The following is a 14,207-nucleotide window of genomic DNA, read 5'->3' as shown; positions in this document are numbered from 1 at the left end:
ACATCCATGACTGCAACAGCAGTAGGCCTAAAGAGAAGCCTTTCTGGCTTCCAGAGAGGCAAGAACAGAGGCAGCCATCTCTTGTTGAGCATAAGGGATGCAAGGTGGTATTATTGTGCTGTTTTCATGGAGTGCAGATATGCATGTCAAGTCAGTGTTTGCCCTTTGTTGTTGATGATTAAACTCACCCCAATTATTTACAAGTATTAGGTCTGCAGAATCTCAAGCTTGAGAGGGTTATCCAACACATCATCTCCAAAGTGCTTACAGACATGAACTAATGACATTTTTTAAATGTTATATTAATATCATGATTTAATCCGCTACCTCCTTTAACCTTTGTAGCAACACCTGAAAATAATATTCTCAATTACAAAACACACCATCTGCAGCAAGGACTACATTCAGCTGTGTTCTTTGGGCATAGAAAGAGCAGGAATTCGTTTGGCATTCTCTCTGATTTGGGCCTGATTCTTGAATTTTGCCTGTACTGAACAGAGATGTTAACTGACAACAGGCATAAAGAACCCTGATCCTGCAAGCTGCTCCATGACTCCTGTGCCAATTCAGTGCTCCTTGGGGCTCTGGGTGAGTACAGACTTATGCCTATGTGGATCCGATTTCAGGATGGGGTCTTCAGGTTTGCATCTTTTGAGAAGTATACCTAGTAAAGGCATAAGTTTGCCATTTTACTTCCTTTAAGTAGCTTTGTACATCAAAGAAAGAAAACAAACCTGTGCATTTTCCTCCTTTTCCTAGGTGTTGTCCTTTCAGTTGCGTTAGCCAGTGTTCTTGGAGTTATCATCATGCTTGTAGTAGCCTTTTGGCTGCTTAGGAAGAAGAGGTAAGAGATTTTGCTGTCCCACCTTTGTTTGTTTAAACATGGTAAATATGTTGATTCTCCTCTATGATTAGTGGACCTGAGCAGACGAAACCCATTTCATAGAAAATAGAGAATAAATATGAACTCATGCTGGTGTACCGGAGATGACTTTTGCCCCAATGTACCTATCCCTCTACCCTAACCCCTATAGAGATGCTCGTTTTTTTGCCAAAATACTTCAGCGATGCTCACATTAACCCCCCTTCCCCCGCCCCCCCAAGATATGGAGTTCAGAGTGAGGGAAAGCCTTGTAGCATGAGTCTATGGAGAGCAGACTGAAATGTTTTCTGTCCTGGACAGCTCCAGGGAGTAGAGGTTAGGGAATGAGCTCCTTCTTTCTCCTCCAACTCTGCATTCTAACTGGGGTGGACAGCTGGCTAGATGATGTGCTCTCTCCCAGCATTTGCCATCTCTCACCCCCCTCTATTTGTTCTTTCCCTGATCCCATTTCTGTTGCTTAAAATTTACCTGCTTTTAGCTGCTCTCTGAATCTGCTGCTGTGCATATGCAGTTGGAAAGGAAGTCAGACTAGAAGAGGGTGGAGTTTTAGAATAAATCCCTACCACAGGAATGGTTATGTCAATTAAGGGACGAAGTCCTATATGAGATATATGCTGAGAGCACTTGGCTTTTATAGCAATCAATCTGGGTTAGTTCTGGAGGAGAGACCAAGGTTGCTTACTTCCCCTTTGCCTACTCAAAGTTTTCCCTTGTAATGAACACTAGCTTTGTATGGTGCATAAACTGTTATCCCTACATATTTTTAAGTACTGGCCCCAGTGAGTGGTGCAAAGTGCACTAGTACTGAAAGTATCACTCCATACCCTGAAAAATAACGTGTTTTAAATAGTCATTGATGCTTTTCTCTCATTGCAATTTCACTTTGCTAATATAATTATTTTGTTATAGTTGCAAAAAGGAACGAGAAGACAACAGAAGAGTCATCTACAAGCCAGCCTTTGACAAAGAGGATGACAACACCTCTAAAGTATGAATTCCTACTCTGCCACAGCAGTCTCTTTTCATTCATGGCATCAAGAGAAGTTTGCCTTGGGCAACATATTTCTTGTCTCCAGCCAGTTATAAACCTTGGATGCACTTTTAAAACAAAGCAGCCAAAACACTCTGTGGTACTCCTTGCCCACCTGAACCAAACCAGTTTTCTCCTAAGCATGAAAAGCAGTCAGAGAACGTTTTTGTTTTTATGACAAATATGACAAAATGTCACTGACATGAAGAAATGTCCAAAAACTACACACCTGTTAAAGTTTGTCCTAAATTATCTGGCAATCTAACCAAATGCTTGTCTATTTGCACAAGAGCTTAGAGAGATGTAATCAGCCAGTATTCTGGCTGGACTTGAAGGCCATTTTCATAGAATCTTAGAAATGCCGGGCTGGAAGAGACCTTGAGAAATTCATGTTGGGCCTTTTTAATTTATTAATTAATGATAAACTTGAGCTTTATAGGCTGTTCATGCGACATATTTCCCACAAAACATTGAAGTCTAAAGACATTCATTAATCAGTTATCACTAACGTATGGGGGTGTCTATATCCACTTCCCCACTAAAAATTAGAATTGGGTGCTTCTCCAACAGTGGGAGGTTTAGCAGGAGCGGCACCAGGGTTTTTGCCACCTTAGGCAGCAGCACTCCTACTCTGAGCATTCGGCGGCAGGGGTCCTTTCACTCCACGTCTTCGGGGCACTTCGGCGGCAGGTCCCAGAGCGAGTGAAGGATCCCCCAACGCCAAATTTCCGCCAAGGACGGCAAAATGCCACCCCCCAAATCCTGCTGTCCTAGGTGACCGTCTAGGGTCGCCTAGTGGAAGCGCCAGCCCTGAGCTTTCATATAAACCAGGTCTCCTAGACCTGCTAGTGTAGATCAGCCAGTAGCATGGTTTATATGATAGTTGTTAATTGCAGTGGACAGTCTTCTATACTAGCACAGCCATTGGTGGAGCTGCAACAGTGGGAAATATTAGGGGGAAGAGGCTAGCATAGATATAACCAAAGCCTCTTGCCCAGTCAGTGGGGTTTGAACCTAGAACCTCCAGTGTTAGACATTTATGTCTCTCTACTACTTGTGCTAAAGACTCCTAAGCTAGTTGCTGTATAAGACTCATTACCTGTTATGTGTCAATTGCTAAAGGGTGAGGAAAATGATACTCTCCTTGTGTGATTTCCATAGATACAACCTAAACCCTTCCTCACATTTTATTGTGCTAATTTTATTTTAAATTTGTGCCTGAATGTTGGGGGGATAATGCAATTACTACTTTTAATCAGTCTGCTTTCCATTATAATCATGAAGCTGATTCTTTTGATTGTATGAAATGAGTATTGACTTAGTTGTCTAAATTTAGCAATTTAATTATTAGAAGAGAAAATGTATTTAATTAGAATTATTGTCTGAGATCTCATAAAATGCGTACAGTTAAAGTTTTCACTGGCTCCAGCATTATTTCCATTATGCATCTTCAAAAGTGTTTAGCATGGATTAACTCTGCTTCCATTGAAGACAATGGGAGATTTATCATCGACTTCAGTGGGAACAAAATCAAACTAATCTCAATCTCCATATATAGGGAATCCCTCTGGAACCTGTATTACTGAAATTTTAGGTGTGACACTGGGGTAACACCTCAGCAATTTGAAAGGCTCAGGCATGACTTGCCAGGCAGGAACTCAGTCATAGTAGAGATGGGCCTGAAACACAATCCCAGATCTGAACGCCAATGAACATTGGGGAAGTTCCGATCAGGACTTTGCAGCTTGGATCCATTTCCCTTCTGAAGTGGCTCAATCATACACTATTGTTGGCATATAGTACGAAGAATTAGCACTGGGAAGGAAGACAGTTATTAATACTATAATTACCAAGAATATGATATGTTTGAACTTTCAAATTAAGCACACTGATAGAAGTTATGCAGTTAATAGTCTGACTGGTATAATCATCCTTCCCCTTTTCCCTATTAATTATTTATTTGTTATGTCTTGTCAAGCTAGAGTGTAAGCTGCTGGGACCAGGAATTTTGTCTGCATAGCACCTAGGAAATCCTAACTGGAGCCCCAAAGCTCTATTGGAATAAATATTTTGTGGGCTCAGAGGTTCAGGAAACTTTCAAGAGATGCAGAAAGAAAGGTACGAAGGGAAGAGGGTTAAATTGAAGCCATAAAACTTTCTGCAAAGTCTAATTTTAATATCGATTGTCACTATTCTTCTTATTAATCACTCTAATAAACCTCATGATGCAACAGAGCAGAATGCCACTATGAATGGAGTTAGACCTGAAATCACTTTGGTCCAATACACTGTCCTCCCGGAATTCTTTTGTGCTCATCAGGATGTGCTCTTTTAAGGGTTAATTTCAAAGATCAGAGTTTGCTTTTTGTTCCGCTTAATCACCACCTTTTTCCATCTGCCAAAGAGACAACTAATTTCTGACAAAACCTTGCTTTGAGTGGCTCTATCCTGTCATGACAGGTGGCAGTCACACTCCTATATGGAAGATGTTAATATCAATGTGATATCTGCAGTGGCACCGGCAGAGCAGGCGGTTCAGCCTGACTGTCCTGACCCATCGATGGACGACTACAAAGGGAGGCCAGGCTGACGTATGACTTGCCACTGTCACTGGAGCGGGAGGAGCAGCAGCGCCGGCAGTGGTGCTGACCACAAGACTGTGATCACAACATGGAGGAATGGTACCGCCGGTAGCAGCTGCTCTGAGATTGGCTCCAGCGGGCAGATCCGCGATAGTGAGGCGCTGGCGATCAACGTCCAGGGCTGTGGAAGTGGTGCAGTAGTGGGGTCCTGAAGTGAGACAACGAACGGGAATGGCGTCGATGTTCGTGTCGCGACTGGCTACGATAGCCCCTCTTATATGAGGGCCTTCAGCAGCATCTGCCTCGGTCCCATCTGTGTCCGCTCTTCAAGGTGCGGCGGTGCCTGGAATCTCTGTCAGTTGGAACCCAGCCAGACAACCTGGTGAGGGTCGATGGTGACCTGCATGGACTATGCACGGGACGGTCGCCAAGCGGCAAACAGCGTCAGGAACATTCCCTTGCCCATGACCGGTACCGAGCCGGGGACGACTGCGGAGATCCCAGCGGCGCCTTGCCTCTGGACCGCAGGGTCAACATTGGCGGTGCTTCTGGTACCGGCATAGAATTAACATCCCGGGCCGCTTGCAGGGCTCCTGGCATGGAGGACATCCGGACATCCGAGGAAGTCTGCTCCAAATGGGACAGGCTACTCCACTCGATCTGAGTTGGAGGCCTAGAGGCCGATGGGGACCAACGACTTGCCCAACATGGGTCTAGCCTCTCCCCCAGTCTTGCTCCGGTGCCGCAGCGGCGAAGGCCTCTTCTTAGCCTTCTTGGCGTGCCCTGTGGATGGAGAGTGGTGCTGACGGGTAGACGGTGTCAGGAGGTCGCCTGGATGGCCTGGAGCCTAATGTCTCTCTCTCTCTTGGTCCGAGGCTTAAACAACTTGCAAATCTTGCAGTGATCGCTGAGATGGGTTTCACCCAAACAGTGTAAACAGTCCGCGTGCAGATCACTTATTGGCATCGGTCGCCTACAAGTGTCGCACAACTTAAAACCCAAGGCACGCCCCGGCCCAGGCGCACTAACTAAACTAAACTAAACCTAAGGTGAACAGACGTCCCGATAAAATTGGGACTGTCCTGATTTTAAGGAATTTGTCCCAATATTTTGTTTCGGGCCTTTTTTTTTTTCCTCGCCCACACACACTCACCCGTCCGGGTCTTTGGCAGCAATTCAGCGGAGAGTCCTTAAGTCGCTGACGGTCTTTGGCAGCAGGGGCTTCTATCTTTGGTGGCAATGTTTATCACTCGCCGCCAAAATACCGCTGAAGACCATCAGCAACCGAAGGACTTCTGCTGAATTGCCGCCGAGGACACGGACGGGTGAGTGGAAAAAAAAAAAAAAAAAAAAAACACACGCCCCCACCACTCGATATTTTCCCCTTACCCTCTGGTCACCCTAACTAAAACTAATCAAACTACTAACTACAGGTATTACTACACTGAACAAACAAGAGATCTGGGGAGAGCTGCAGCAAAGCTGGAGCAGAGCAGTTCCGAACCACCTTCACTGGCAGCAAGAAGGAACTGAGAGTGGGGGGAGCATGCAGCGCCCTTTATACAGCGCCATGGAGTCACCACTTTAGGGGTTGCTGGGGGCGCTCTCCTATGGGTACTGCTAGGGGGAAAACTTCCAACACCGGTGCACGCAGTGAGCACGCACACCTACTGTGGAATACACATGAGCAATCACTCGAAGAAGAATATTTAATGCAATACATGACATCGTGACACTGATAAAGCTTGAGCTGACCTCAAAAGTCGGAAATATTTGTAACCAGGAATCTGTATATAATTTAGAAAATAGCATCCTTTACATTAACATTTGAGAGTTCAGTGATGCAGGCTTTTTAAAAATTTATTTTAATAAATTATAGTAAGTCTAGTCCTTAACATAAGTTATGATTTCAAATTTAATTTTAAACAGGTTTAATTTGAAAAAGAAATGTATTTAAATAAAACACCTGATTTATATAAAATCATTTTTTTTTACTTTAAAAAAATCAATTATCATCAACCCTGATATAGGATTTTGGAAGTCCCTGTCTTCCAAAATATTAATACTACCACTAATTACCCTTGAAGTTGGCAGTCTCAGATGCACCAGTGATGCAACAGACCATGGAAATAATAAATAAATAATAACAATAAAAATCCTCATTCCAGCTAAAGGATAAAGCAGATTCTTAGGGCAGTGTTGGGGCATCTTGTCCTATTGCTGTCAGTACCGTGCCTGTGCCACACAGAGAATCTTTCAGTCTCGAGAGCTCTCACTCACTCCTCTAAATTCACAAACTGTAAAGGTGCAACTACTTTACTCCTGGGGGTATTCTGCACCCGCAAATCCAAAATTCTGCACCCAAAATGCAAAATTTTATTTGTCAAAATAATGCAATACAATCAGACCAGTTTCACTTATTTTGGTAATTTATTTAAACTACCATACAGGGGGGAAAAAAAAAATCACAGTTACTGTTCAGCATTTCCTAAACACATGAAAGTTAAGTTACAAATACTCGGTAACCAAAACCCCGCATTCCAGTTATAATCCTGGATTTTCATTTAAATTACATTACTTTTATTTTGGTGATTGGTGTTCAATAAAGTAGAATTTAGCTTTAAATTGCTCAGACTTTCACACAAGAAAGTCACACAGTTTTGCTAATCATTGTCCTAGATTTTTTTTAAAAATGGATAAGTAAAATAGCTCCTGAGCTGTAACCTAACCCCATTGTGCCTCTCTGGCACAGGAATAAAAGTGAGAAAGCACATAGACCTTCCTAGGTGAGGAGTATATTACTGTCATTCAGGGCATGTCTTCACTACCCCGCCGGATCGGTGGGTAGCAATCCATCTACTGGGGATCGACTTATCGCGTCTAGTGAAGACGCGATAAAATCGATCCCTGATCGCTCTACAGTCGACTCCGGAAATCCACCGCGGCAAGAGGCGGCAGCGGTCGACTCGCCGCCGTCCTCCCAGCCAGGTAAGTCGACCTAAAATACACAACTTCAGCTACGCTATTCATGTAACTGAAGTTGCGTATCTTAGGCCGACCCCCCCACCTCCCCCGTAGTGTAGACCTAGTCTCACAGTAAGGCTCCTTTACACCACTCTGGCAAGGTAAAGGAGCTTTAACTGACTAAGGCTAGGTCTACACTACGGGGGGGGGGAGGGGGCGGGTCGACCTAAGATACGCAACTTCAGCTACGTGAATAGCGTAGCTGAAGTTGCGTATTTTAGGTCGACTTACCTGGTTGTGAGGACGGCAGCGAGTCGACCGCTGCCGTGCCGCTGTCGACTCCGCTTCCACCTCTTGCCGCGGTGGATTTCCAGAGTCGACGGCATAGCCATCGGGGATTGATTTTATCGCGTCTTCACTAGACGCGAGAAGTCGATCCCCAATAGATCGATTGCTACCTGCCGATCCGGCGGGTAGTGAAGACATGCCCTAAGAATGGGAACAATTAATGAATATTAGCAGCCTGCCTGCTTAGTTGTTACATTTTTGCTCTGCCTCAGGGACAGCCTGCTTCACACAGCCTACGCCTTCAAGCCCAGGATGCAGCAACAGCGAGGAGAGGGACAGAATGAATCTCTCTCACTCATTCACACACAGGCAGGTGCCCAGCCCCACCCCCTTAACGCCTCTCCGTGGATCCACTCAGACCCAGCCTCTCTTCTCCCCTCCCGCGATCTGTTGCCTGCTCCCAGAAGACACGCCCGGGCTGTTGCAGAAGGGGCGTGTGTTTGCCACAGATTTCTTGGCTCCCCCATTTTTTTGCAGGGGAGCCAAGAAATCTGTGGAAGGTATGAATTCTGCGCCCCCCACCAGGCACAGAATTCCCCCAGGAGTAACTACTTCGACCAGTGATACTCAGACTGCGGCTCACAGGCCACAAGTGGCTCTTTAATGAGTCTCCCTGCTGCACGTGATATTAAGTCACTGTGTGATTTAATTATTAACCAATCAGGATACTTTTACTATGTTATTAACCAATTAAGTTATCAACTTGCACTAAGTTATTAACTTATTTACTGTGAGAATATATTACACACACAAATATTTCCCATCATACTGTTTAAGTATGAATAATTCTACAGTAAATGAAACAATGAATTCACACTACTATGGCTTTTTTGGGTAATGTTGATTGCTAATTTGGCTTGTGAACCACTGAGGTCTCTGTATCACTGACTTAGACTATGTCTACACTACAGCTTATGCTGGCATAATTTATGTTGCTCAGGGTGTAAATAAACGCTGGCATTGACGCTCATATGCACACCGCTATGTCGGCAGGACAGCGTCTCCCGCCGACATAGCTTCTGCCATTCATGGAAGTGGGGTTTTTATGCCAATGGGAGAGCTCTCCCCTGTCGGCACAGAATGTCTTCACCAGATGGGGGAGCTGTATTGGTACAGCTGCAGCGCTGTACGTATAGACATGGCCTTAGAGAGTAAAAACAAGTAATTAGCTGGCTGAAGCTCATTTGAGTTACTACATCTAAAGCTTCAGCCCTACCTAATGCCCATGGGCTCAGCTCAGCAATAAACATTCAACCATACCACATTATTTCCCAATTAAGTTTAATCATCTAATTTCTCTGGAGTCAAAATATTTACAGGCTTCTAACAAATCAGCAAATATAAAAGGCAAAATAATTACAATAATAATTACTATGAATCACCTCCTGAAGTTTCTCTCTACTGTTACTCACACCTTCTTGTCAACTGTCTGACATAGGCCATTCTCTTACCACTTCAAAAGTTATTTTTCCTCCCTCAGTATCCTGCTGTTAATTGATTTATCTCGTTAGACTGACCTTACACTTGGTAAAGCAATCCCCATCCTTTCATGTATTTATACTGCTCCTGTATTTTTCACTTCATGCATCTGATGAGGTGGGTTCTAGCTCACGAAAGCTTATGCCCAAATAAATTTGTTAGTCTCTAAGGTGCCACAAAGACTCCTCGTTGTTTCTCCTGAAGTTGTTCTTTTAAAAAATAAATAACAGGTTGCCCTCAGTAGCTACATATATATGCTTAGGATTTTAAACACTGAAATGAATATTTATATCTCTAAATATTTATCTGTCCAATATTTCCACTTACAAATTAATCGGTGACTAAGACTAAACCCAAAGTTTTCAATTCAGATGAACTGACTGCATAATAGAAATTTAGAAGATGGATAAAGTACAAGGGAAAAGCCAAACTGTAAATGAGGAAAGCATACAGTTGATGGATCATGTATGAACAAAAATATTACTTATTAGAAATTTTAGGGCAATATAAGGCATGCCCAGACACTTGGGCTACCGGACCTAAAACCAATCCAAATATATTATCAAGTAAATTGGATGCCAACAAAAAGTGTTTGAAAAGAACATGCTGCATAAATTCGGTTAATTTTGCAGTATGGAGAGAGCCTAAAACAGTTTTACGACACAAGGCTTGTATTCTACAAAGGTTAACTGATAGCCAAAAGACTTTGTATCCAGCCTCTGAGACGCTTCTAAACCAGTTTAACAATAAAATTCTAAATTATACTGAGTGGTGACCAAGTCATTGGCATCCTAGATGATGATCACCAAACATTAAAACTGAATCCAGTGCAACTGATACACAAGACTTTGTGGCAACAAACTATCGGGGAAACTGGATGAAAGGAGTGTGGAACAAATCCAGACAGGTCAATATTTGGTGCATGAGTATTTCATAAGAGGTAATGATGATCAATTCTCTCATGCAGCACTATGACAGAAATCTAAAACCAGAGAGCTGCTGTATTTTACCAATACCACCAAAGCAATTCTCTGACACCAAAAAAGGAGCAAATATAAGGTTAAAATAGAATGGAAACCTTAAAGATAGTGGCCAATATACAACCAGATTAACACGTGTATTGCATGCATCAGTAATTAATATTTGGTGATATGCATATGAATATTAAAATTATGAATAAAACTTTTCCTTTTAAGAATGAGCAGACAGTAGAAGGTAATTTTAAGTATAAAATGGAGCAGGAGGAAACTTACTCCATAGCACTTCTTCTCGCATATGGCTTCTGACGGCACAATGAATTAGATATTGAGTAAGTGATGTAGACACTATCATGGCAATATCATCTGGAGACATCAAGTGCATTAATCCACCATCAAGATGATAAAGAGGGCAATCCATAACTGTTTGTTCTTGAACTCTACAGTGGCATCCCATGCATGCTACTTGAATTACAATGAATACTCTGACTTAGTATGTGGAAGAGAGATTTCCTCCTGTGTACACTTTATAATTCATTTTCTTGAGCACACAGTTCCAAAGAAGGCCATGTAGCTAATCAAGTTCTAGCCAATATACATCTCCTTTGATGCCCACACAAGTTGGGAATATCATTTAGATCACTCCCCCCCCCCCCCCCACCAAGCTCCTTTTATAAAACACCATTTAAATCCTATTTGGCTCTTTGGAATCTTGATCGGTCTCAGAATTTGTACTAATTTATACAAATACATATTTCAATACTTACACAAATGTTGATACTAGCAAAATAAGGGAGGTGACATTTAAATATGTGATATGATGTGCTGGAGCAAATGATATCTCAATGTACCAAATTAAGTTCATTGCTGGTGTAGGTACTTCTACTAATTCAGTCATTTTCAAATATTAAACTTCATTAACCACACAGACAGAATCTGGATGATTTCTGGTGCAAACACAGGTTGAGAAATTCTATTGAAGGTCATCTACATGCAGTTGATCCTGGATGAATTATAAACTGTTTGGAAAAGTTTCTTAGTTCTCTAACTCACTTTTTCTGTGTGACACTCAAAACAAAAACACAAAATTCAATTTAAAACTCCAGTGCCTCTTTCACTTCCCTGAATTACGGAAGTATTTAAGGCCCTTGATAGCAAATGACAGTGTTGCTTAATTATAGATTTGGCCCCAAGTATTCCAAAGCCTTAAGCAAAACAACTTGTGTGGTCCACCAAGCTCACACCCTGCCTCACAGCTTTCCTTCCCATACTCCCATCTGTCTCAAGCCAACCTCCACCCCTTAGACTGTGCTAACCTCTCCCTTCACCTTTGCTGAGTCACTACAATCACTGGTAAAATCCTAAAATGGACCAAGAAACCAGGTTGTGCAGCCAAAGTACAATTTTCTGCCTGAAAGTATAACAGATAGGGCAATTAAGTATTTGAGCATATGCTGGGGTGAGCCCACTAGAGCTAGCCAGACAGGACTGTGGTAGGGAATTTAGAATGAGGAGCTACTAAACCAGGCCCCCTGAGACTGCTGCTAATTAATTATTATAGTTTAGCTAACAAACATGACTTCAACCACTTGGTAAGATAGGCTAATATCCCAGAATCTTCACTAGTAGCAACCACCTAGTGTTTAAAATATTCTTGGTGTCTCAAATGCTAATGAAATCATGTAAGTCTCAGCATTAGCACTGCTGTATTGTTATGGGTGGATCTGAAAAAATATCTGCTGACAACTGAGTCTAAGTAATTAAATTAAAAATCTCTATCAGGTGTTTGTCCTATTCTTGAGAAAACAGACTCGATGGAAGATACAGGCAGTGTGTCCTGTGAACAGGGCATTATACAGAATCTGAGACCTGCATTCTATTCCTGTCTCCACCACAAACTCATTGTGTGATCCTGGGATGATCACAGCACCTCTGTGCTGCAGTTTGCCCATCTGTACAAAAGAGACAATTATAATGACCTTCCTTTGTAGACCACTAAGATCTACAGAAAGTGAAGTGTTATGTAAAACCTACATTAATAACTGTCAACTCAAAGGCACAAAGAATACAGGTTTTCCACATTAGTTTCTAGAAACAAAATTTATCTAAAAATTAGGTTAAAACCACAGAAGTTGCATCACAGTTATATATATTTTAAGTACTATCAAATTTATCAAAATACTTCAGTAAATCCTATAGCTGCCAGGGCAGAAGGGCAACAATATTTATATAGTGCTTCTAAGGGTGGGATCCACAAAAGAGACTTGGGTGTTGCAACACTGATCTTCACAGTGCCTAACTTTAAGGTGCCTAGAAATTCACAGGAACGCACTGCAATCCACAAAGCCCTCTGGGTTAGGTGCCTACATTCCCTATACAATAAACAGGAAGAGACAGGTGCCAAAGAATGTGATCCACAAAAACCAGCATGCTAGGCAGGGAACTGCTTAAGCTAGCCAATCATTTTAAAGTTTTTATCCACAGTGGAACAGTCACTGAGCCAAAGAGAGAGGGACTGACTCTGAAGTCCAGAGGCTAGGGCACCCATCTGGGAAGTGACAGACCCCAGATCCAGTCCCTCTGCTCCAATCACTCTTTTGTTATTTATACAAAGTGGAGCAACTTCAACAGAAAAGACTGAAGTGTCCCACATCAGAATATCCCATAGCTAAGTGGTTAGAGCACCTCTCCTGAGATGTGGGAGACTCCTGTTCAAATCCTTTCTCCCCTCTGCATAAGAAGGGGAATTGAACCTGGGTCTCTCATGACCCACACAAGTGCTCTAACCACTGACCTAATAGTCATAATGTAGGTGGCAGTGACACCATCACTGGATTTTGAATGGGACTCTGTGAATGCCCTACTGAATTGGGCCATGCATGTGACTAAGGACTTGTCTACACTGGCACTTTACAGGGCTGCAACTTTCTCGCTCAGGGGGTGTGAAAAAACACCCCCCTGAACACAGCAAGTTTCAGTGCTGTAAAGCGCCAGTGTAGATAGTACACCAGCACTGGTAGCTACGCCCCTCATGGAGGTGGTTTTTTAGAGCGCTGGGAGAGAGCGACTACACAAGACACGTTAAAGCGCTGCTGTGGCAGCGCTTTAAGGTTGCCAGTGTAGACTAGCCCTAAGGCTGCTCAATGCCCATCTTCCCTCGGTTTGTAAATCTCTTTGGAGCTCAGGCAGGGAGATAGGACATATGCAGTGCTCCTCCCTCTAGGCATCCAGATGCCTGAGGAGGAAACATAGGCACCTATAGGAAGCTTTCACCCTGAAAACTCAGGCACCGAGTTAGGTGCCTACAGAGTTTGGCGGGAATTTTGTGGATTGCAGTGGAGCCAAAACCAGAACTTAGGTGCCTAAATCCCAACTTAGGCACCTAAGTACCTTTGTGGATCCCACCTAATATTTCTAGTTTGCACGTAGCAGCCTTCCTAGGAGTTACCTGGATTCTTCTGCAAAGACAATAGTCTTAGATGAGCAGAGAAATTCTGTATGTATTATACTGCTCATGCATCTCAACCCTCCAAAAACCAAATGGAAAACAGACAAAATACGTGCAACACTCAAACTGAGATACAGACCAAATGTAAACATGGAACAATGCAGAATTACATTAACATATATAAAGTTTTCTATAGCCTTAATGTGAATCATCATTGCTAACAATTTTCAATAACCAACAATCACTAGGTTTCCAAAAAGCCAGTTTAATTTAGGACTAAAATGAGTGTGATACACCTTTACCTCAATATAACACTATCCTTGGGAGCCAAAAAAATCTTACCATGTTATAGGTGAAGCCGCGTTATATCAAACTTGCTTTGATCCGCCGGAGTGCACAGACCCGTGCCCACCCCCACCCTGAAGCGCTGCTTTACTGTATTATATCCGAATTCGTGTTATATCGGGTCGCGTTATATCGGGGTAGAGGTGTACTT

General features: G+C 42.8%; 1 protein-coding gene across 3 annotated transcripts in view; it reads left to right on the top strand.

The window, feature by feature from the left end:
* CA12 (carbonic anhydrase 12) overlaps window positions 1–3,319 on the top strand; it is a 43,464-nt gene extending 40,145 nt beyond the window's left edge. For all 3 annotated transcript variants that reach the window (XM_054041040.1, XM_054041039.1, XM_054041041.1), the window contains 2 exons: window positions 760–844; window positions 1,793–3,319. In XM_054041040.1, the coding sequence (XP_053897015.1) occupies window positions 760–844; window positions 1,793–1,877 (170 nt within the window). In that variant the 3' untranslated portion in view covers window positions 1,878–3,319. The remainder of the gene's footprint in view (window positions 1–759; window positions 845–1,792) is intronic.
* Window positions 3,320–14,207: the final 10,888 nt, after the last annotated feature.

The sequence above is a fragment of the Malaclemys terrapin genome, chromosome 10 (assembly GCF_027887155.1).
Source record: "Malaclemys terrapin pileata isolate rMalTer1 chromosome 10, rMalTer1.hap1, whole genome shotgun sequence".
NCBI classification, from domain to species: domain Eukaryota; kingdom Metazoa; phylum Chordata; order Testudines; family Emydidae; genus Malaclemys; species Malaclemys terrapin.
The sequence above is the reverse complement of the archived record's forward strand: the minus strand, read 5'-3'. Positions and strand labels throughout refer to the sequence as shown.